General features: G+C 36.8%; 1 protein-coding gene across 1 annotated transcript in view; it reads right to left on the reverse strand.

Annotated features, from left to right (window-relative positions):
• LOC148952034 (putative phosphorylase b kinase regulatory subunit alpha) overlaps positions 1–26,025 on the reverse strand; it is a 114,633-nt gene that overhangs the window by 51,417 nt on the left and 37,191 nt on the right. The window contains exons 5-7 of the mRNA XM_089088811.1: positions 23,535–23,687; positions 10,153–10,326; positions 7,577–7,790 (exon numbers count right to left, since the gene is read on the reverse strand). Coding sequence (XP_088944937.1) covers positions 7,577–7,790; positions 10,153–10,326; positions 23,535–23,687 — 541 coding nt within the window. The remainder of the gene's footprint in view (positions 1–7,576; positions 7,791–10,152; positions 10,327–23,534; positions 23,688–26,025) is intronic.

Consider the following 26,025-nt stretch of genomic DNA (forward strand, 5'->3'; position numbering starts at 1 on the left):
TTTATACATATCCAAGGGCAAAAATTACATCATTTTTTCCCCAAGAGTAGTCGAATCCCTTTTAGTACTTATGACGCATGCAAAATTACAAAAGATGACAAATGACTCTGAACAGGTTAAGCAAAAGGCATGGAACAAGGAACAGCAAAATTCACATTAAATTACAAATGAAAACGTTACGAAATCCGCGGTTAGAAAACAAAGTAAAATTTCAATGGAATGAAGAAACATGTTAGTTTGGCGTGTGTGAGTCTGTGAGTGATAAAAAGGCAGGAAGAATTGGTGTGTAGTATCTATGACACGTGCAAAATTACACAACAGCAAAAAGCACATTGAATTGCAAACAGAAATGTAACTTAAAGTAATGAATAACACGATAATTTGCTGTTGCGTCATTTAGATATTTTACAAATCACAATAGAAATAGGAACGTGTAAATTTTCACGTCTGTACTAGGGCTGCCACAGGTTCAAGTGGTAAAAAATAGGGACTTAGAGACCTCTTTTCAGTCGAAAAAGGGACCTCTCTAGGGACCATTCTGGACGCAAAATGGACCTCAAAACTCAGTTTGAGAAAACTTCTGAAAGAAAAAACAGTGACAATGGGAATGATCATTTACAGACATCTCTTGTTGATCCGAGGCCAAGTGATAATTAAGAAACAGACCACATGAAATTCATCATGTCTTTGGAGGAGCTTTTTTCTTCTTCTTTTTCTGAACGTTTTACTTTCGAATACAAAAAATCAGATTCAAAATATAATAAAAGAGATAAGGGTACGGTAACTAGAACACACAACCTATTTGTTTCCCTTTTTCTGCACTGCCTTCTGCTCGAACAGAGATGCGATCAGCAACTGTTTCTTTGACTCTAACTGTTGCTTGGCGATTTCAAAATTACGCATCGACAGAGTCCTGTCTATCATGGCCTGCGCTAGCGGTACCTCGACCATGTCCTTCTTTTCAATGCCTTTTTCCAGCCGGTTATGAGCATCTTTCAGCGACTCGTCTGCGGCCTGTTCCTTGGAACCAAACGCTACTTTTTTTTTCTTTGAAAGGTTTTTCGAGAGTCCCTATTGTCTGTCTTTTCAAATAGGTTTCAGCGAGCTGAAGCTCTCTCGTCTGTTCTCTTGCCTCTAAATCCTGTCACTCTTTCTTAGTTTTTTTTCTTTCAAGGCTTTTTCCTGCCGTAGGTACAAATCATAGCTCTTTCTAGCGGATTTGGATAGTTGTATCAAGTTTTCTGTAATAGCAAAATTTTGTGCACGTTAACAAATCTGCCCAACCCATCTTTCACAAACAGTTTTGCATTCAAAGTTCACTCATTCATCTAAGCTCTTTCTTCTCTGAGAACTCGCCCGGAAAGGTAGAAACCCCGCTCAATACTGGCAGACCCGTGTGTAATGGTCAAAGCATTTTCTACGACTTCAGAAAAGTTTGGATATTTCCCTCCCTGAATCACGTTGTTCCACTTGTCGTCGATCCTTCCAGGCTTCAATGGAAGTCCGGATAACTGGACTAGCTTAAACTCGTCAAGTAGCATGTCCTTTTGCATCGTGACGGAAGACTTCCTGGCAAGATATATTAAATTCCGAACAAAAACTAACTTTGAAACTTCATTGGGATGCAAAAAAAATAACGCTTTCAACAACTGCAAAAATCTCCGCAAAGTGTTTTCTTAAGGAAATATCTTGCGGCCGCAGAATAATGATTCTGAACACGCTGTATGAACGAGCGTTTCGGAAACTCGTCAACTGACTCGAGACAGTCAACAATCTCATCAGTCACAACTCTCTGTAGCAGTGGAACAAAATTCTTTTCATCTTCGAATGGCTGCAGCGTTAGTTCGTCCCTAAGCTCTTCGGTAGCTTCGGGTTTTAAAACTCGTCCAGCCAACGTCAAGACCAGGAAATTCAGCTCCGCATAGAGTTCATTCACTAAGGACTCTTCCCGTTGAAACTTTTCGGTGAAACGTGTGAAGAGGTTCGAACTATCAACAACACACTGACACTCTGCTTTCATGGTCGGTTGTTTGATCAGCCGGATGATCTCCTTGTACGCATTTGATTTCATAAGACCAGGGTTTTTCTTTGGAATATAGACAACAAAGTACTCAAACAGAACTGGCATCTGCTCCATTAGCCTCGAAGCGGCAGGTCCTATTGTTAACCATCTGATGGGTACGTCTTTCAAAAACCGGGACTTAGGAACACCAATTTTCTCTTGAATCTTCCCGTAGTCTTCTGGTCTAGCCGGCCAGCCACAAAAACCGTACTAGCCTTTGATGATCAGATCGGAAAAATTTTCGTCGATTTTCAGCCAACTCTTCCAAAAATCGTTGGGTACCAAATGTATCTTGCAGGTACCAATATCAAGGAGACCTTCGCTACCTGTCAATTCACTTTTTTCACAGTCAATCAGTCGGAGAGGTTTTTGTTCACGTCCAGACCGTCACAAATTAACGCTAGTATTTTAGAGATAGATAAATCACTTTCATCGATCATTCTGGCTATTTCTGACTTCAGCTGTGACACGTCCAATAAATACAGTTTTCAGATGTCTTTCTACCACTCGTTTCATGTTTTCAGACCAGAATGGGATCCTCATTTGAAGCTCTTTCTTACTTTCTGAGTTTGTGGTTTCGTTAAGCTCGACAACATAATAACTGTTGCCGACTTCATCAAGGGTCATCTTCCGGAAATGGGGTCCAAGAGCTTCGGTTAAAAAATAAGCGAACTTAGTTCGCCCGAAGAAGAATTTTTTTTACCACTGTATCTCTGAACATTTTTCTAAATACATCTGCTATTGCGTCTGCGAATTTCCCAAAATAGTCAGACTCAACCATCTTCAGAGCCCATGTAATTTCTGCAACAGCTGTTTCACCCCGCACTAGATAAGCACCTAAGCGCATGGGCAGTTTTGCCGGTCCGCCGATCTCCATGGAAGATGCTACCGAGAGACGAAGCTGATTCGGCGTTAGCTTTATGGTAGCATTCTTTTTATGTTCAGCAGTTCTGGCGTGCTGCAGTAAAGCTTAGGAGCCCTTATGGCAGACAAGCGTATTGAGGATAGTATTGAGGATAGAACAATAGAAAGAGAACAGATCTCCCGGAACGGCTCTACACCACTGTTTTATTTGGTGCCCCGTCACATCTTTCTCTTCCAGCCAAGTCTCCTTGAATTTACACATTCCCATTCTTATTCAAACTGAAACTTCAAACTCTAAACCTTAAAAAAAAAAAAAAGAAGATATAGGCCATTATCAGAAATGCATTCAAATAAAAAAGGGCACTAGGAAGCAGTCTAATAGTTCAGGAAATTGTATAAGCTCAAAATTGTGCAAGAAAACTGATTAACACCGCCTCCTTCGTCTTTTTGCTTGGACCTATCCCTTCGTCTTTAGTTTTCTAAGTAATTAACATAGCCATCCAAATCCTGCCGCTTCTTTGCTTATTGGTTCCAGAGGCAAAGGGGGACACTCCTTTTCGTTAATAGTTTGTTTGATTCAAAAATCTCAATCGGAACAAAAATACTGAAAACCGTATACTCACAGGTATTGGTAGCCTTCAGGATATGGGGCTTTAAACCAAAGCAAGAAAAGGGCCTTTAGGGACCTTTATCAATTTAAGGGACCAATACGAAGCCTTCACTAGATTTTAGGGACTTTGTGGCAGCCCTGCTGTACAGGATAAACAGGAAGAGGGAACTGAATTAACGCCAGAATTTCTTATTTCATCTGAAATTGCTGATTTTTTACCCTATGACTCGAAACTAAAGAATAAAACAATAATTATGCCAATATGTAATTTATATATTGCAGAGAGCACGAATTCCATATAATTTGAATAAATCCGAACAGCTAAAGCAAAAGGCATTGAAAAATTTCTGAGGAAATGATGCGCGACATATCTGCGGCTATAAGAAATGCAACAACTATTACGGCAAATCCCAAATGAAAACAATGGACAAAGAAATCTATGGTTAGAAGAAAAGTTACAGGGATCGTCATATCGAATCGTAAACGAAATCAGCAGTTAGAACAGAAGCAGCAGTAATAATCACAACGAGTCTGGGGAGAAAACAAATCCTACAAAATGGATGATTCTTTGATGTATTTACAGAAAGGAAAGAATTGAACTCAAACGAGAATTTTTTAATTCAATTGAAATCGCCGATTTGACATCTCATGACTTAAAACAAAAGCATAACGCGATGATTATGCTAATGCATAGTTAGGGAATTAAATATATACAAGCCTGCTGCGTGCCAAGGGTCAGAGCTAGGGCAAATTCCGGGCTCTCTCTCTCTCTCTCTTTCTCTCTTTCTCTCTCTCTCTCTCTCTCTCTCTCTCTCTCTCTCTATATATATATATATATATATATATATATATATATATATATATATATATATATATATATATATATATATATATATATATATATATATATATATATATATATATATATATATATATATATATATATATATATATATATATATATATATATATATATATATATATATATATATATATATATATACAGAAATACACCTTACCGATAACACCAAATTACAGAAACACAAAGATATGTTTAAAAACTAACTAGGCTATTAAAGTTTATTTTGCCTGTGAAACATGTGATTTTGTGACAAGCACACAGCTCTAACTTGCATCGAAAGGATAAGCTACTTATGTCACTTATATCATTCGATTCAGATTTATCATTCACCAGCCCATAATTATAATATAACTATGTCTTTTACCACAGAATGATCTGAGCTCATTTCGAAAATAGGATATTTGTTTTCCATTTCACACTTTTCATCGACCTTTTTAATGCACTTTTCAATCTAAGAAGACATGCAAAGTGAATTCTGAAAAATAATTCTAAACCTGAATCTGAGCTACAAAAATATATGCAAATTTTGTCTTGCACTGACACATTCATATCATGGAACTAAGGAACAATAACAGAACAGTAACTTGCACAGAACATAAGCATTAAAAACGACTAATAACAATAAAATGTGTTTGCTCAGGATTGGCAATGATAGTCCATCTGCAAATAATCAAAGTTGTTTCTAATAAGGAAATAGCAAAGGTGATTTTTATCAATTTTTTAATAATCATTTTATTTGTCTAACAATAGCAAAAATTCCATACAATTATCCATAAGCAATTTCATCGATAATTTCGCAAGTATACTATATTTACGAGTAACTTATTTGGACAGTACTAAACTTCGGTCTCTTAGTAATCCATTTATTTTTGCAATCAAGGAGCCATTAAAGACGACGGATTTGCAGCATTTAAACAAAATTCAAAAATATTTTCTTGAATATTAACTATATTGGTAGTGTAAAATTTTATAGTTTACTGTGATTATTTTTAAACTAAGAATAAACAAATTGTTTGGACAGTTTGAAATTATTGCAGTTAGTTATTAGTCATAAATTAACACATGGTTCCATCTCAATCAATTTAAAAAGATTATTTTTCCACTGGAGTTCTAATAGCTTCTCCCTTGACATTAGATAAATGCCCCTATGTAATTATCAAAAATTTGCAAAAAGAAATTTTGATTCACATTGTTACTTCACATTGAACAAAGATGTCTCAGCTGATAACTTGAGATATCTTCTATTAGAGATTGTTATACATAGACACTACTGCTACTACTAACAACTCACCGCAGCACCAATCCACCTGAGGCCAACACAGCTACGCACGCTCCTCCTCCATCCCAATTTATTCAAAGTCTCCCTTTGTACACCGTCCCACGAAGTTCCCATTTCCTTTAAATCTTTCTTTATGATGTCCTCCCACCCCGGACGAGGACGATCTGCTTTCCATTTAGCCCTAGATGGTTATCCGAAAAGAACAATCTTCGGCAATCTGTCATCCTTCATGTACACACAAATGTTATCACTAACCGTCCAAGATCTCCCCTGAGTTCTCGGAACAAGCTTACTTAACATCTGATTATGCAGTTTCATCAGTTTCTTAATCAAATTTTTACTTTATATTTAGTTGCCTAACTCCATTTAATATTGTTGGGAAAGTAGTTTGAAATTTCACTTTGCTTAGTCGGTTAAAATTAGTTTCAAATTTTGCTTTTTCTTAAGTCAGTTTCGGCACATCTTAATTTTTGCACGCAGAAGTGGCAGACCGTTTAAAAAATACGCAGACCATGTTGAAAAATGGATGAGAATAGTCGATATTTCAAGTAATTTAATGAAATCGTGAATGGAACTTGGATTGAGTTGGAAGTGCCTATAGAAGAACATCTAATGAAGCTATAGCGCTCAAAACGAAGTAAAACGAAGTTGCCTGTTTTATTAATTGATTTGAAAAGGAGCCAAGCTGTATTAATTATTTACAACGTCTGGGAAGAAGCATTCTCAACAGCATTTAAACCATTTCATCCTTTACTCAAAATACACTGTAGATTAAGAAATATCTCCGAAACTTCAAATGTTGACTTCAAGCGTTTTTTGAATATTATATGGTATTAATTTAAAAAACTTTTTCCACAAAATAATTTTTTCAAAGAAAAGTAAAGAATTCCATTAAACAAAAAATGAGTAAAAATAAAATCAAATAATCTACCAAGCGTGAAACTACCACAAATCAGCATCGATAAATAAATGAAACCCAAAACGAACAGAAATTGCAATAATTAACCGAGTCAAACTCAAAACGAGCAGAAATTAACATAAGTTGGGTGCAAAACCCCTATGCCTCCCAAAGGCCAGAACAAAATTTGCACTTTACTGAAACCAATATAAATGTTTTTACTTTTATAACTTTAATAAATCAAATAATATTAACATTTTGATTACTAAATATCAATATATGTATATTAAACTGACAATGCACATTCATTTGTATTTTTTCAGTAAAGTGCAAATTTTGTTCTGGCCTTGGGAAGGCATAATGCTAAATCATTAGCGCTGCCTATGATTTAGAAAATGAAGGTTTTTTTTTTACGAGTGCCTCAGTCAGAACCTATAATTGAATTCATTAGGAATGCGTATGGTCTATATAAACCAACCTAAGACAATATTAAAAGTTTAAAAGATAATCAGTATTTAATAGGGAGTTTTTTCGTAGTTCGTGAGGGTGGATGGGAGGCTCGATTTAAAATTGCAACTCTCAAATGTTAAATATAAAAAAAAATAAGGAATATTCCTTCCATAAGAGAAAGATTTGATAAAAAAACACTGCAATCAATAGTGAAAAATATTTGAAAGATAGATCAAGCGATATTATAAATAATATCACTATTGTTATATTAGCAAACGCCTAATTCTCGATGAGAACTGTGCTTATTATTAATGTCTACTGTGATACTTGATTAAACCGTTTTAATTACGTGTTTTGTCCTGTTTTGCGCTTGTAACTCACCAGAATCGATAACCTGTCTACGTTAGAACACAACAGACAAGTAGTTAGTCGTCTACTGAAGGACAAACACTGTCATTACTTTACAAGAAATCGGAAATACGGTTTAATGGTCCTATGATAACAATTTATTTCGGAAGGATAACCCCTTGTTGGTCATGACATTAACTCACCCAGAAAAGTATAAAGGTGGGACAAAGTCCGTGCAGGTTCAATCCTTATAGGTTTTGCTTCCTCAATAGTTTCCACGTCAATATCCTGTTTCTTCAATTTTTCTTTGATTTTATTGTCTTCAACAATGGTAACAACTTGGACAACAACATCAGGTTTCTTCTGAGAACTCAAGCGTCTATTAAGAGGATCCAACTCACCAGGAGCTATGAAATTCTAAAAACAAAAGAATATTAACTTCTAATACTATGCCGGTAGTGGATTTACGTGGATGAGGAGCTTTCACAACTGTACTAACCTCGTGAGGCATAGTGCAACAATGAGATGTTAGTAGTAGTAGTAGCAGAGCCGTTCCAAGGTTTGGTGGTGCCCAGGGGACATTTAATTATAGCGCTCCCCTCCTGACTCAAATATAAGCAAGAAAAGCCGAATCAAAGTAAAAAATTTGATCAAAGTGGGCAATCTCCCAGCCACAGCCCCACCCCGAGCTGCGGTGCCGGGGCAGATAACCTGGTTGCCCCTCTCCCCCTGGCTCTGAGTAGTAGTATCAAGTATTTCAGTGGCATCGTCGCAGGTTATAGTTGATTGTAACGAGGCTTTCTTGTAGAAAGAATTACATAAAATTTCTTCAATATGTGTTTAATAGAATGCTAATTGTAGAGCATTTTAAGGGCAGTTTAATCCCTTACACCGTTTAACATAAGATACTTAACTTTATAAGCGCAATATATAAATGCAACAGATACATAAGATTAAAATACTTGTATAAACGTATAACAATTAGCTTATGAAACTACCCCAAAAACAGAAGTGTTCATACAAAGGGTTAGGTGGAAAAGTAATGAATAATAATAATAATAAACAAAAACCATTGCATCAATTTCATGGGAAGTGATAAATTTTCCACTTAAATCTTCAAAAGATCAAGAGCATTTAAAAAAAGAACATTAAAAAAGAAAGATTTGAAAACTTGAAGGTCTGTCAACTCTGTAAGCCTGACTATATATGAAAAATCTTCTTTTTGCTCACGGTTTATAACATTAAAAAAAAATATATCTTTAAAAGGCCGAATCATTCAAAATTTGATGCGTGCGTAAAACTGCCCTCACCTTCCTTGGGTAAGATCAAAAAATATTTACAGACTTTTTGTGGAGTAAACAGTTCAGCTCAAACAACTATTATTCACATCTAAGTGTGACTACTCTTGTTTCTTTTGTTTTTTTACTCCCATCTGTGGATACGCGCTACTCTCAGGCAGCATTAGATACTGGTCCATTCATTGAGCGGATTTTCAGTAGATCTAGGCGTCAATCCATGGTCTGTAGAAAAAAAATGATATTAGTTTTTAACATGACTCAATTCCCCAGTTTTGTCACTTTGCTTTATCCAAATCCAGACCTTCAGACTTCATCCGCTATGTGAATTAGGCAAATAGCTTATTAAAAATAAAAATATGGAAATGAGTAGAAACCTAGATCCATTTACAGCTTTTGCAGAGAACTTGGTGATTCATGCTCTAGCCGTTGGCTTCTAGAATCATGTCCCTCATGCAATTAATTACATTTTGTAGCTGTTCTGCACTACTATTTCGCGATTGAATGCAACAGTCTCAGATTAGACGATTCCAACATTTCCTGCACCTCGACGAAAAGATCAAATTTGTCAAATCAACAGCAACGATAATACTTATAAATCAAAAATAAAATAACAAGCGATAGAAAAATGTATCCTTGCTGCGAGACCTCATAGTTTTGATTCTGATAGTAGTAGTAGATTTGATTCATAGTCAGGCACTTTAGGCCAAATGAGGAAAACAATTTTTTCTAAAGTTTGGGCTTCAAAAACTTGGTGAGAATAGAGATGCATCACAAATTGTGAGTGACCGGACTGAGACATACGACTTTTATTTATTATTAGTAAAACGCAGAAAGATTCCATTTGTTCGCTTGTTTTGCATGTCTTGGAAATTTTTTAATTTTTAAATTAAAATACCATTGCATCAGGTTATAAATAAGGGTAAAAAGAAGAAATAGGAAATGAACAAAAAAAACAACAAAAATAAACGATAGTTACGTTATAATCAGCTTGGTTGTCACCCAATAACAAGAAGCACTGGATTGTCCTTAATACATCTGCCTGGATTGTCCATAATATGCAACTAGTAACGACATCAAACCTTTGAAGTGAAGAAAAGGTCAGGCAGACTGAGCTTGTTTCTGAACAAAGATACACATATGTCCACTTAAGTTTTTTTTTTTTTTTGTTATTTTTTTTGGGGGGAGGGGGGGGGGTGAACATAGTACAATTTTAGGAGCGATTAGAAGGGAAATTTTTAAGACTGATATCCGTGGGTCCTTCGTAACGGATAGGTATGCTTATGCAGTATGGTACAAAACTACACCAACCAAAACCAGAGCTAAAAGCATACTAGCAAGAAGTCACGTCTTAACAACTTTTCCATTCCAATGCGGCGTCAACTTAGCTACTCCTATTGTATTTATTATAAATTTAAAAGCTATGTTTTAGAGAGGTAAAATATTTAAAAAAAGAAATAGCGGAAGTTGCCCAAACGGCTTACCTCTTTCAAAAGTTGTCCAACAATGTACAAAGACTGCGCCCACATGAAGGGTGAACGCCCAACAGGAACTCTTGTTTGCGATCCAGGATTTTCATACTCAGCTAGGACACTTTCTACAGGAACCGCATACATCTCAGGAACAAATTTTATTCCATCACTAGTTTTAATCAAAAGCTGAAACAGAGAAAAGACTGATCCTAACTGAGATCAAACAAATGCCATTTCCAGCATTTCAAAAATATCGAACATTTTTAAAAGAAAAGTACATTACAAATTTTGAATGTGAAATTCAATAAATATACAGAATAATTCTTGTATGAGCTTTTTAAGCGCAAGATATGTTTTTATTTGCTTAGTTGTTTTGGTACATTTTAAAACTATTGCCCTTTTCCTCAATTGAGACATTTATACTGATATTTACAAACTAATTGTCGTAATTTAAGATGCTTAAAAGCGAGATAATTCTAATTGAATCAACATTTCTACACAACTTCATCAGCCAGAACGATTAAAATACTGAAGCAGAGTTGCAGCGATTTTCCTTTTAGGATTAGAATCTATAAAACTACTTAAATACTAATTAAATAGGTTTTTTTGGTAGTTTACTATAGATATATGAATGAATGAATGTCTTTAATATCCATCAATGGAAAAAAAGATGGACCACAAAAAAAGAAAAACAAAACAAAAAAAAGCACAAGACACTAATTCACCTGACAAAAAAAAAAAAAAAAAAAAAAAAAAAAAAAAAAAAAAAAAAAAAAATCAGAAACCGATACCGACTACTGCTGTAAAAAAATAGCCCACGGGTGGTTCTTGACAGATGAATTATATCGATCTATTTGCAACAGAACCACTTCTTCAGGATTGGTAACACTGCACTGGCGCGTAACATACCTATTGCTTGTCCAAGGTGGTAAACGCAGCAAAAACTTTGCATACTTGTAGTACACTGAACGTAATTTCACTTTATCTGTAGCCGTAAAAAAAAAATGGGCTAAGATATATATAGTTATGCAAAACCACAGCATTGTACACCTGGGCCAACAGACGACGATCAAACTTCCGCTTATTTGCCACTATACAGCTATAAATAAAGGAAGACCGCTTCTGAAACTGAGAAAGCAGTAACCACCTCGTCTCTAGTATTGACCGTCCAAGAGGGAGGCCCAGATATACAATATCATCCGCGAGCTCAACAATAGAATCATCAAGTGTGACGCTCCGACCAACATCTGATTTCGAGTTAAAAAGCAGCACTTTAGACTTTTCAGCATTAAACTGGAGTTAAATATTGGGCATACTCTTATTGGAACTTGATAAAATTAACTTCTAGCCCATGCAGAGACCGGCACAGGTTCAGCACATCATCTGCATAACCAATTTACTGGCCTTACAATACTGTTATTAAATGCTGTCGGTGACGAAATAGCACCTTGCCTTACCATCCTCTTTACTGGGAGAAAGAAATTTCCACGCGGAGAAACAGCAGAATCATATAAGAGACTATTACACTCCTTAGCTAGTAGAGGGAGCCTAAATTCCACTTTCAGAATTTTATACATGTCAGCCAACGGGGCTAGAATCCAGGGGTCAACACCGGCCAAACCCAAATCAAATATAATCTCCTCGTGGAGAAGTAAATAAAATGCGTGTCTTACATCATGGGCAGCTAAAGCACTACTTTCACCGTGTTTTTCTGCATCAACTAAAGCAGATACCAAAGCAGAAAGGGTATGACCACACCCAAGGCGAGACTGAAAACCAAACTGGTGGGCCTAATCTGTTCATTTAGTTCTCAACTCATCAATTATCAATTTTTCAAAAATTTTATAAAATAAAGTTACAACTAGCATTGGGCGAAAAGACGAACACTCGGAAGAAGGTTTATTCTTCTTAGGGATAGGAGTCAAACATCTAATTGAAAAAGAATCAGGGAAAAATCCCAGATTAAATATCATTTGGTAAAAGAGGACTAAGCGTTCCACAAACAGTTTACCACACAACGACAAATGCTGCGCAGAAATCCCATCAAATCCTCTAGACTTTTTGTTTCTTCAGTTTACCAATTGCAGAAATAATCAGACTCTTTGTAATAATCAGTCCCGGACTAGAAGCATGCTAAAAAAATCTCAGGGTTTTACTTTATAACTATTTTGCAGACGTGAATCTGGAGCAGAAAATTCATTTTTATAATGCTCAACCCATGAGTAAAGTGGTATACAGGACGGTATTTGACTTGGCATATCTTTTACAAGACTGAACCACAACTTATTTGGCCGAAGACCGAACTTCTTCCAAAGAAGACAAAATAATTGAACTCTGATGCAGGGAAAGCTGCTTTGCAAACTGGCTATTAGTATAAATATACAGTTTTCGCAATCACCCATCACGCAGTTTATCCGCTTCAATCCAAACTGAAAGCCAAAACTTAGCAGAGAAGCAAGCATTTCGCAAATTATAAATAGTTGACCAGCCAGGCTCTTCAGTTCCAACTTTTACTCGCCTAATAGGTACTGCCGATGTTTCTGCAAGAGCTAGGGCATGAGTTCACTGCAAAGTTCACTACAATAAATGTTCAGCCTGGCTCAAGAATCACGCATATTCTTTTTTGAACTCAGCATCAAAAAATCCTACGGTATACGCATTTTCGCAAGAACATCATTGCACGCATTCTGGAAAAGATCTGGAGACGCCGTGTCCCAACCATTCGCATAAAATACGAATTGCTTTTTTGGAAGCCGGTTAGAAGAAGGGTCACAATCACCGATCAGAGCACTAAAAGACAAAGGAAAGTTATCCGACGTATAATCGGGATCACTAACAACAATTTCCGCGATGGTTACCGATGACGTATGGCAAAAATGGTCTAAGTTAGATGTACTACCCAATTTATGGGTGTAAGTAAAACTCTCATTCTTCGGTGCAACTACATAATCATCACTGAACAGACCGAAAATAATACTTGGGCGATCATAATCACCAGAAGAATTAAGCGGGTCGGTTAAGTCACAATTGAAGTCACCAGTCGCGATAGAGCATAAGCCATATTCTTTTATTTTTAGCAAGCATTTAGATAAACGAGCAGCACTAATGGCAAAAAGCCACTCAGATCGGTCGTCACGGTAGTTCTTGGGTAGATAAATGTTTAGCATAACGAAATTCTGGACTCTAATGGCCAAAAAGTCAAATGCTGAATCAAGAATACGCGAATGAAAACATGACTTCACAAAGGTTGCTAGACCACCACAAGGCCGGCGACAAGATTGAGAGCAGCGACCGAGAACATTTTATAATTGGTTGATAATTCCAAAAGGCTCAGGCTCAAAGTAGTGGCAAAGTGCTCCTGAATACACATTATGTCAGATTCAGATAAAAAAATCCTTTAAAACACAGACCAATTCAGAAAATTTTCATTTAGATTCCATGAGACAATCACATAAGAGATGGAGGATCCTTGGTTCATTTCTTCATTGCACCTTGAGTGGGTGGGTTTTAGACTCATTTTGATGGGGGCTTAGCACTGTTTATCGCCTTATTAGCCGGACACCTTACACTGTAGCATGTATGGCCTTTCTTTTTTCCCAAAATGCAAAACATATCTTTCGTGCACCTATTATCCTTCGTGGAGGTGTGGTCTGAAGCACCGCAACGGCCACAAATAGGCGTCAGTACGTAGTCGGCCGCTACGTGACAGACTCCCTGGCAGGAAAAACACCTTTTTGGGAGAAATTTGAATTCTTCCGTAAGCACCTTCTCATAGCCAAACCCGAACTAATACCGCAAACAAATCTCCAAGATCCTTCCTGGTCCCAAAATACAGCTTAAACACTTTAAAACGCTCATATATATATATATATATATATATATATATATATATATATATATATATATATATATATATATATATATATATATATATATATATATATATATATATATATATATATATATATATATATATATATATATATATATATATATATATATATATATATATATATATATATATATATATATATATATATGTATATATATATGTATATGTTATCTGTAATTTTATTTGTCTTATACCTTTTCCTTGTGATCTCTGTCATCTTTTGTGTTGTTTTGACGGCCTTTTCAATTAAATAAATAAATACTTAGAGAATGCTCTCTTTTCTCGCTTCCAATAGATAATGCAATCAAGAAAACTTCGTATAAACTCTAAATTATTTTAGTGTATTTAAAATCGTTTTCCTATTACTGCATTTTTTTTTATATAGGTGCAGTACATTTACCCTACTTCGAACCATAAGTTATTTACTGTAAGTGATAAAGTTGAAAATACCAGCTGGATAAGGTGGTTTGATACACAGGTTTCAACTTTAAATAAACATAGTTCACATATTCCAGCTTACCCGATTAGAAAACATTTTTCAAAAACTGGTAGTAATGAAACTCATACAGGAGAAATTTTGCCAGTAGTTGCTTACTACAAGTTAAGATGTTGAATATACCAGCTGGATAAGGTGGTTTGATTCCAATGATTCGAATTTGAATAAACATAGTTCACGTTCAAATTCAACTTACCAAATCATAAAGCGTCTTCCAGAAACTGGGAATAATGAAACTATACAAGATAAATAAATTCTTACTATCTCTTAATATCAAATAAACAGAATATTTTCATAGGCAGCGCGTAAAGAACGATGTGGGCACAGTGTTTTTTTTTTTTTTTTTTTTTCTCCATATCCGGGCACTTCGTATCGAAGGAGTTATCGTATAAACTTCGAAAAGCGCTCATTCGATTGGAAATTGGAGTGGCTAGTGCCCTTTTTAGTAGTCGAAAGTTATTAGAGGGAAACTAGCCCCCCCCCCCCACGCCCATCAGTCCCCCAAACACATCCAATCAAAATTTTGAGATAACCATTTTGTTCAGCGTAGTTGATTTCCAGATAGAAAATATGTTTTTGAGGAGGAAACTCCCCAACAACCCCCGGGGCAAGATTTTAAGTTATGCCCTGAGGGCATATAAGAACGATGTTGGCACAATGTATTATTTATTATTTTTTTTTTCTTTAGAGCAGGGCACTTCATATTAAGGAAGTTGTTGTAGAAACTCCGAAAAGGGCTCATTCAAATCGAAACTGGCGCGGCTTGCTCTTTTTAATAGTCGAAATACATTGGAGGGCAACTAGTCCCCCCACGCCCATCATTCCCCCAAAATCATCCAATCAAAATTTTGAGATAGCCATTTTGTTCAGCGTAGTTCATTTTCAGATGGAAAATATGTTTTGACGAGGACACTCCCCCACAACCCTCGGGGCAAGGGTTTTAAGTTATGCCTTGGGGGCATATAAGGTTTTTATAGAAGGCATTGTCGTAGAAACTTCAAAAAAGGCTCATTCGATTGGAAATTCAAAGGGCTAGTGCCCTTTTTAATAGTCGAAAGTGATTGGAGGGCAACTAGCCCCCCCCCCCCAACCTGCATCATTCCCCCAAACACATCCAATCAAAATTTTTAGATAGCCATTTTTTTCAGCGTAGTTGATTTCCAGATAGAAAATATGTTTTTGAGGAGGACACTCCCCCACAACCAACAGGGCAAGGGCTTTAAGTTATGCCCTGAGGGCATATAAGAACGATGTTGGCACAATGTATTATATATTATTTTTTTTCCTTTGGAGCAGGGCACTTCGTATCGAAGACGTTGTCGTAGAAACTTCGAAAAGGGCTCATTCAATTGGAAATTGGAGTGGCTTGTGTCCTTTTTAATAGTCGAAAGTGATTGGAAGGCAACTAACACCCCATCCACGCCCCCAATTTCCCGAAACACAGCCAATCAAAATTTTGAGATAGCCATTTTGTTCAGCGTAGTTGATTTCCAGGTAGAAATTATATTTTTGAGGAGGACACTCCCCCAAGGCCCTCAGGGCAAGGGTTGTAAGTTATGCCCTGGGGGCATATAAGTTTTTTATAGAACGCGTTGTCGTACAAACTTCAAAAAGGGCTCATTCGATTGGTAACTGAAATGGCTAGTGCCCTTTTTAATAGTTAAAAGTGAGTGGAAGGCAATTAACACCCCGTCCATGACTACCATTTTCCAAAACACATCAAGTAAAAATTTAGAGATACCTATTTTGTTAAACATAGTTAATTTCCTGATAGAATTTATAATTTGAAGTAGGACACTCCACCACAGTTTTCAGGGCGACGGTTGTTAGTTATGTCCTGGGGGCATATAAGGTTTTTATAGAAAGCGTTGTCGTAGAGATTTCAAAAACGGCTCATTCGATTGGAAATTCAAAAGGCTAGTGGCATTTTTAATAGTCGAAAATTATTGGAGGGCAACTAGCCCCCCCCCCCCCGCCCATCATTCCCCCAAACACATCCAATCAAATTTTGAGATAGCCATTTTGTTCAGCGTAGTTGATTTCCAGATAGAAAATATGTTTTTGAGGAGGAAACTCCCCCACAACCCTTGGGGCAAGGGTTGTAAGTTATGCCCTGGGGGCATATAAGGTTTTTATAGAACGCGTTGTCGGAGAAACTTAAAAAGGGCTCACTCGACTGGAAATTGATATAGCTAGTACCCTTTTTAAAGAACGATGTTGGCACTATGTATTTTTTTTTTCATACCAGGGCACTTCGTATCGAAGGAGTTGTCGTAGAAACTTTAAAAACGACTCATTCAAATGGAAATTAGAATAGCTAGTGCCCTTTATAATAGTCAAAAGTTATTGGAAGGTAACTAGCCCCCCCCCCCGCCCATCAGTTCTCCCAACAACTCCAAGCAAAAATTTGAGATAGCCATTTTATTCAATGTAGTTTTAAGTTCTGGAAAGTATGTCTTTGAGGATGATAACCCCCCACAGCCCTCAGGGCAAGGGTTGTAAGTTGTACCCTGGGGTTATTTAAGGTTTTTATAGAAAGCGTTGTCGTAGAAGCTTCAAAAAGGGCTCATTCGATTGGAAATTGAAATGGATAGTGCCCTTTTTAATAGTCGAAAGTGATTGGAAGGCAACTAACACCCCTTCCACGCCCACCATTTCCCCAAATACATCTAATCAAAATTTGGAGATAGCCATTGTTTTCGACGCAGTTTAAAGTTCAGAAAATTATACCTTTGAGCAGGACCCTCCCCCCACAGTCTTCAGGGTAAGGGTTATAAGCTATGGCCCGGGGCAAATAAGTTTTTATTGAAATCTTTGTCGTAGAAACTTGAAAAAGGGCTCATTGAATTGGAATTTCAAAGGTCTAGTGCCCTTTTTAATAGTCGAAAGTGATTTGAGGGCAACTAACCCCCCTCTCACGCCCACCTTTTCCCCAAACACATCCAATCAAAATTTTGAGATAACTATTTTGTTCAGCGTAGTTGATTTCCAGATAGAAATTATATTTTTGAGGAGGACACTCCCCCCCCCGGCCCCCCGGGCCAGGGTTGTAAGTTTTGCCCTGGGGGCATATAAGGTTTTTATAGAACGCGTTGTCGTAGAAACTTAAAAAAGGGCTCATTAGATTGGAAACTGAAATGGCTAGTGCCCTTTTTAATAGTCGAAAGTGATTGGAAGGCAACTAAAACCCCTTCCATACCCACCATTTCCCCAAACACATCCAATCAAAATTTTGAGATGGCCATTTTGTTCCAAGCAGTTTAAAGTTCAGGAAATTATACCTTTGAGCAGGACACTCCCCCACAGGCAAGGGTCTTCAGGGCAAGGGTTATAAGTTATGCCCTGGGGGCATATAAGGTCTTTATTGAAATATTTGTCATAGAAACTTGAAAAAGGGCTCATTCGATTGGAAACTCAAGGTATTCCGAGCGAATCACTCTACAGAGCATGCTTGCGCATCTCTCTTGAATTTCATTCATTCGGCAATAGATTTTGGTCTTATCCCGGCAGCTTTATTTTTGGATGTTCGTAAAGCTTTTGATTCTTTGACTCATCAGATTCTTCTTTGGAAACTATCGCATATTGTTCTAAAATCAAATGCTTTCTATTTTTCTGAGCCACATCCGGCTAACAGATTATTCCAATGGCCCTACTTTTCCGGAACCATTCGGGAGTAGATTAAGGTATCTCACTGGGATTTGATACTGGCCCCTTTAATTTCCGATTTACGTCGAGGATATGATTTCAGTAGCCAAAAGTACCGGTCCTCTGGTACGCTGCAATCTGTGTCATCTGGATGGTCCTTCGTGTCCCAATACTACTTCTAATGAAGATTACCTCGTTGGTTTTGCCAACGGCAGCACTTTTGGGACTCTAGGGGAGATGGAATGTGATGTCAGGTCAAATCTGGTGGCAATATTCGAGAGAGTAATTTCACGGTTTGAGGCGAATTACTTGGCCTTGAATGTTGCCAAGTCACATTTTCTTATTTTTTATCGAATTGGTGCAGCTTTCCCTCAACTGACACAGCATCAGGTGTCACAAGGGTCCTTGTGTGGACCAAAGAATCGGTTGGTCCGGTTTCTTGGTATCCTGCTTGATGAGAACCTTTCGTTTAGACACCATATAGCCATGATTAGGGTTAAATTCTCACGGAGTTTGGGTGTCATTCGAAAACTCAAACACACCTTTCCTGGATCTATTCTGAAGCTTCCTTTTTTTCTGCCTTGTCCAGTCATATGTCTCTTATTGCCCCATAGTATGGATGTCTACTTTTCCTTCTATACTGCGGTCGCTTTCTGTCATGTATAACAAAACACGGCGTCTGGTTATGGACACCAACCGTTCTTCACCAATACCGCGTCTAAATCTACAGTCTATCTACATTCTTTCTTGTGCTTCTTTTGTTTTTCATCAGCTTCATGGCAATCTTCCAAAATATTTTCAAAAAACTTCTCAGTTTATTTCTGATTCAGCTCCATATAACCTTCGTTCGTCACATAATATCTGCATTCCTCCTACTCCCAATGTGCGGTCAGATTTCAATCCCCTCATCGCTTGTCATCAGGTTTGGAACTCCCTGCCTTCTTCAGTACAGAAATGCCACTCGTTTGGAACTTTCAAGAGGATTCTTAAGGACCATTTAGTTAAGAATCAAACAATATATATATATTTTTTTTTTTTTTCTTTTTTTTTGTGGAGTTGATGCCCCCTGAATGTTTAGTTTTGTTTTATGGTGGTCTTGTCTGCGCTATGACTCCCAGACCTCAGGTATGGTCTCTTTTTAATTTTATATGTTGTTTGGCGATTGATTTCTTTTTTATGGTTGTTTGGATATATTGTATTTTCTTTTTTTTTCTCATTCTTCCGTGTACTACTGGCTATGGAGTCTTTAGAGGGAGATTGCGAGTGTTGTGATTGGATTGTGTATGTATTGTGGAATAAAAACTCTGAAACTCTGATACTCCCCCCACAGTCTTCAGGGCAAGGGTTATAAGTTATGCCCCGGGGCATATAAGTTTTTACTGAAATCTTTGTCGTAGAAACTTGAAAAAGGGCTCATTCGATTGGAAATTAAAAGGTCTAGTGCCCTTTTTAATATTCGAAAGTGATTTGAGGGCAACTACCCCCCCTCTCGCGCCCCCTTTCCCCCAAACACATCCAATCAAAATTTTAGATAGCTATTTTGTTCAGCGTAGTTGATTTCCAGATGGAAATTATGTTTTTGAGGGAGGAACTCCCCCAAAGTCCTCAGGGCAAGGGTTGTAAGTTATGCCCTGGGGGCATATAAGTTTTTTAAAGAACGCACTGTCGTAGAAACTTCAAAAAGGTCTCATTCGATTGGAAATTGAAATGGCTAGTGCCTTTTTTAATAGTCGAAAGTGATTGGAAGGCAACTAACACCCCTTCCACGCCCACAATTTCCCCAAACACATCCAATCAAAATTTTGAGATGGCCATTTTGTTCCACGTAGTTGAAAAATCTGGAAATTATACCTTTGAGAATGCCACTCCCCCACAGGCAAGGGTCTTCAGGGCAAGAGGTATAAGTTATGCCATGGGGGCATATAAGGTTTTTATTGAAATATTTGTCATAGAAACTTGAAAAAGGGCTCATTCGATTGGAAACTCAAAGGGCTAGTGCCCTTTTTAATAGTCGAAAGTGATTTGAGGGCAACTAACCCCCCTCCCAAACCCATTTTTTCCCCAAACACATCCAATCAAAATTTTGAGATGGCCATTTTGTTTCACGCAGTCTAAAAATCAGGAAATTATATCTTTGAGCAGGACACTCCCACCACAGTCTTCAGGGCAAGGGTTTAAGTTATGCCCTGGGGGCATATAAGTTTTTACTATATTTTTGTCGTAGAAACTTGAAAAAGAGCTCTTTCGATTGGAAATTCAAAGGGCTAATGCCTTTTTTAATAGTCGAAAGTGATTTTAGGGCAACTACCCCCCCTCTCACGCCCACCATTTCCCCAAACACATCCAATATAAATTTTTAGATAGCAATTTTATTCAACGGAGTTTAAAGTTTTGGACATTAGGTCTTTAAGAATGACACCCCTCCCCCCCACAAACCTCAGGGCAAGGGTTGTAAGTTATGCCCTGGGGGCATATAAGGTTTTTATAGAAAGCGATGTCGAAAAAACATCAAAAAGGGCTCATTCAGTTGGAAATTGAAAGGGCTAGCGCCCTTTTTAATAGTTGAAAGTGATTGGAGGGCAACTAACCCCCCTCTCACGCCCACCATTTCCCCAAACACATCCAATCCAAATTTTGAGATATACATTTTGTTCAACGTAGTCGAAAGTTCAGGAAATTGGGTCTTTTAGGATGATAACCCCCCTCAGAGCCCTCAGTGCAAGGGTTGTAAGTTATGACCTGGGGGCATATAAGGTTTATATAGAAAGTTGTTGTAGAAATTTCAAAAATGGCTCATTTGTTTGGAAATTGAAATGCCCTTTTTAATAGTCGAAAGGGAGTGGAGAGTAATTGACCCCCCTATCACGCCCACCATTTCCCTAAACACATTCAATCAAAGTTTAGAGGTAGCCATTTTGTTCAAGGCAGTTGAAAGTTCTGGAAATTATGTATTTAAGGATGACAAACCCCCCAGAGCCCCAAGGGCAAAGGTTGTAAGTTATGCCCTGGGGGCATAAAAGGTTTTATAAATAGAGTTGTCGTAAAAATTCAAAAGGGGCTCATTCAATTGGAAATTGAGAGGGCTAGTGTCCTTTTTAATAGTCAAAAGTTATGGGAAGGCTTGAAATTTTTATAGTAAAGATCGATGTGGGTATAATGTATGATTTTGTTGTTGTTGTTGTTGTTTCGACCAGGGAACTTCGTATCGAAGGAGTTGTCATAGGAACTTCGAAAAGGGCTCATTCAATTGAAAAGAGAAAGGGCTGATGCCCGTTTTAATAGTCGAAAGTGATTGGAGGGCAAATAATCCCCTTCCCACGCCCACCTTCCCATTTGCCTTTATGTTTAAAAACTAAATGTTGCCTTAAGATTAGATCAGAATGCATTGTGTTAATGCTAATTCCCAATAAGGCATCTCAGCAGTATCCCAAGAACGACAGAGGGCATTATGTTCGAACTTTTGGGGCTACTTCTGCTCTTAAAATTTAACCAAGTCAAAATAGCGTAAGTGTATCCACGCTATCAAAGAAAGTAAGTAAATTTTTTTGCGAATAGTATCAAGTTTTCCATTTCAGGTCAACTAGAGGAGGTATGAAACGAAATTAAACCTTAATATTTGTGTCCAGATTTTTAAAAGGGTGTATGTTGTTAAAATCTGCCGAAAATGTTTCTTCAGCATAAAAACACCAGGCAAAATTATAAGTTCTTAAAACAAAAAGATTTAGAGAATTGTTTTCTTTTTCTCTGAAAAGACTTCGTCAATATAAAACGAACCTAAATTATTTAAAAAACTTTTTCTACTAAATAAGTTTTTCAAAGAAAATTGATGAACTCCATTAAACAAAAATAAAATCAAATAATCTACCAAGCGTGAAACTATCGCAAATCAGCATCGATAAATAAATGAAACCCAAAACGAACAGAAATTACAATAAATAACCGACTCAAACTCAAACCAAGCAGAAATTAACATAATTTGGGCTAAAAACCCCTATGCCTTCCCAAGGCCAAAACATAATTTCCACTTTACTAAAAAAATACTAATGAATGTGCATTGTCAGTTTAATATTCATATACTGATATCTAGTAATCAAAATGTTAATATTATTTGATTTATTAAAGTTATATAAGTAAAAACATTTACATTTTTTTAGTAAAGTGCAAATTATGTTCTGGCCTTGGGAAGGCATAGGGGTTTTGAGCCCAACTTATTTTAAATTCTGCTCGTTTTGAGTTTAACTCGGTTATTTATTGTAATTTCTGTTCGTTTTGGGTTTCATTTATGTATCGATGCTGATCTGTAGTAGTTTCACGCTTGGTAGATCATTTGATTTTATTTTTGCTCATTTTTTGTTTAATGGAGTTCTTTACTTTCTTTGAAAAATTTATTTTGTGGAAAAAGTTTTTTTAATTAATTAACATAATACAGTTATCGAAATTTTAAGACTATACCTGAACATCCAATACTCTGATATGTGCTGTTGTTTTTAATTTCATTATTTTATTTTAATTTTTATTGTGATTTTACCTATAAACTTGCGTTAGACTGCTAAAGGTTCCATTACACTCCCCAATAGACCGCTAGAGAACAGTTTATCTCTTTTTCCAGTTGTTTGCACCTGAAGACAACTGAAAACAACTTTCAGTTGTTTCATGCATATCGTTATGTCTAATTTTTATTCCTTAATTTTAATTTCTATTTTCCCTATCATTAACTTTACTTTAAACTACTAATGATTCCCTTAGAATGCTGAATAAATTACACCTGAAGACAACTGAAAAACAATATTTAGTTTATTTGATGCATCCCGTTATTTCTAATTTTTATTCCTTAATATTAAGTTTTATTTACCCTTGCCATTAAGTCTGCATTATGCTACTAATGATTCCCTTTAGCAGCTGAATAGACTGCACCTAAAGACAACTGAAAAAAACAATCAGTTGTTTGATGCATGCTGTTGTTTCAAATTTTAATTAGTTAACGTTTATTCTTATTTTGCTTTTATCGTCAAGTTTACATTATACTATTAACAATTCCATTAGACTGCTGAATAAACTCCACCTGAAGACAACTGAAAACACATTTTTTGCAGTTGTTTTTAATTTAATTAAATTTTGTTCTTATTTTACCCTTACTGTTAAGTTAATATTATACTACTAAAGATTTCATTAGACTGCTGAATAAATGACACGTGAAGACAACCGAAAATGACATTCATTGTTTACTTTCTAATTTTAATTAGTTAATTTTGATTCTTATTTTACTTTTACCGTCAAGTTTACATTATACTTTAAGAAATCCCGTTAAACTGAATAAACGGCTAAAGAATAGCGTGGTTCCTTTTTTATTATTTTACCTACCTCTTCAATGGCTTCACTATATTCACTTACAGCTTCCTTGTTCCCTTCAAAAATATAGTCAATAAGGAGATAACAATAGAAAAGAGGCCATTCACACTCTATTTTGTCAAAAGCACGTAATTCCCAAGGCTCATAATGAAGGCGAGTTGGATCCTAGAAAAAAAATCTTTTAATACCTGTCACAAACCAAGACAAACACCACGGCTGTCTCAAAGTGAAGTTCCGAGGTACTTCCAACATTAGACTAATAGTTCGACGTTTGTTTTTCGTTCATAGCTATAAGTGTGCTTTCTCTTCAAAAAATACGCACTGTTGACGTGCACAGCTGAGAAAACAATAAGGTGGCCAAGGACTTACATGTATTTGGGGGTCCATTGCATCAATGTTCCTACAGTATGGGATTACGTACACAATAGTGAAGCATGCAAAGACATCAATAAATTTTGAGACCCATCGATGGCTCTTCCATAGCATGAACAAGAAATCCACATGACCGTGGTTACACGCTTGCACAACGTTCAAATTACGGATCTGACTTTTCAGTATCCCGACGGATCGCGTCTCAGAGTTTACAGCAAACAATAATGGTTTGTGGTCAAGATTTGGTCTGTGACAGAATCAGGCACCCGATAATTCTAGATGTAACAGAAATGAAGTTTCAGATATATTAACATACAGTTTTTATTTCACAATTACTCTCTGACAATTAAATTCACAGATTCATTTTATTGCAAGAGCGATTGCAACATTGGGCAAGTGATAGCAGCGATTCATTGAATGTGTACATTTAATGTAGTCGGGTAATTATTTTTTGTTCTTTTAGCCACATTGTCTTGTGTGAATCTCTGTTTTATGTACATGCACATTTTGCTATTGTGATAATGGAAATCGATCACAATTTTAAAGAGTAACGAATTGTGAAAAAATTCCTTGAGAAAGTAGTGAAAACAAACAAACTCGGAAATTATTTTAAAAGGTGCAAGCTGAAGTTTCGTAGCAAATTTCTACCAGTACTGAACCGGGATTGTTAAACCGCGTGAACTGCGTCTTTAACATGCTTTGATGAAATCAAGTCTGCCTTTTCACTCTTTTAAAAGTAGCCATTGCTTGTGTGCTTTTTCTTTTGCTTTAACAGGCTTTCTTTAGTGAACGTTGAACTAAGGTTTTCCTTGTTGGTCACCTGAATTCACTTCGATGGAATAAAGCTTGATAGAGTTGGTTGTGGCTACTGGTATTTTTCTGCAGCTGTCTCAGTGCCTTCAAGAAGAAAGACGGTCTACTGCTGTGAAGGAAGTACGTTTCTGAAACCATCCCAATCTTCTCTTCTATATTCATTCGTGCTTTATTGGGGGAGGAACACGAAGATTTCCATGTGCAATGACGGTAAAGTGGTTACTTGTGAAGGCAGGAGCGTCAACCTTAAAGGATTCTGGTCAATCGGTAGAGAAGAGATCAAGACGAGAAGATCTGTTGGGGCTAAGGTAGGTATCGAATTCAACAAGTGGTTTAAACCCATATGAAAGAGATAGATCATATAGGTCTTACCCCTTCATATCAGTAATTTTGCTATGAAGCCAAACACTATGATAGCTTCGCTCACTGACCTCGGGTGATTCAGACATGAGTATGATATATAACTCTGTTTACAAACATAGAAACTTCCTTCTCCCTATTTCTTGCTGTCCGTGTGTACTCGGTCTCGCCTGAGGGCCATACAACTATATGTGTGGCACCTTTGCTGTTTTATATTTGATTGAGATTGATCTCAGAGTAATGCAGACAATAGATGGTTTGACGGATTTCACTAAATATAGGAATTGGTCAAATTTAGTTCTGATACTTCGAACACTGTAGAGGGTTGCAGTAAAGAGAAGCCAGAATGCTGAAATAAAAAATTAAGGCCACGATATAGTTTTTTTTTTTTTTACTCAGGTAGAATTGTGCTCCAAGAATAGGTTTCTCAAGGTCAGACAGTTAATCCTGCTTACTACCTGGAAGAAATGGAAATGTCTACATGTAAGAATTTGTGGAAAAGACCTGAGTCATTGCAAGGTCAGGCGGGGAGGTACTTCGCCAAGACAATGCACCCTCTATAGAACCATCATAGTTAAGTAGGTTTTAATGGAAACGGCCATACTTAAAGAAAAATTGAACACCCGCCATTTTTAGACTGGAGAAGTACGTTAAGACTCAGGGGATGAAGAGTGTAATACTTTGAAGGGTTTAATTTTTCATTATATATTTTTTTTTCCAGAAAAATTTTGTTGGTGCCAATAAATCCAGACGTAAAAAATGCACTACGTGTGTACTTTTACAATTGTATGGCTTAAATTTTCGCTTTCATCTTGTTCGTTTTTCACTTTAATAGTGCGAGCATGCAATTTTTTTCTAGTTAAGACTCAGAATACGTCCTAAGTCAGATGCCACACGGATACAACCTGCAATTAACGCCCTACAGCGGTCAGTAATTTGTCACTGGCAAATCCTTTAT

The sequence above is a fragment of the Artemia sp. Qi Xiang Cuo genome, chromosome 5, assembly GCF_049724085.1.
Source record: "Artemia sp. Qi Xiang Cuo chromosome 5, ASM4972408v1, whole genome shotgun sequence".
NCBI classification, from domain to species: domain Eukaryota; kingdom Metazoa; phylum Arthropoda; class Branchiopoda; order Anostraca; family Artemiidae; genus Artemia; species Artemia sp. Qi Xiang Cuo.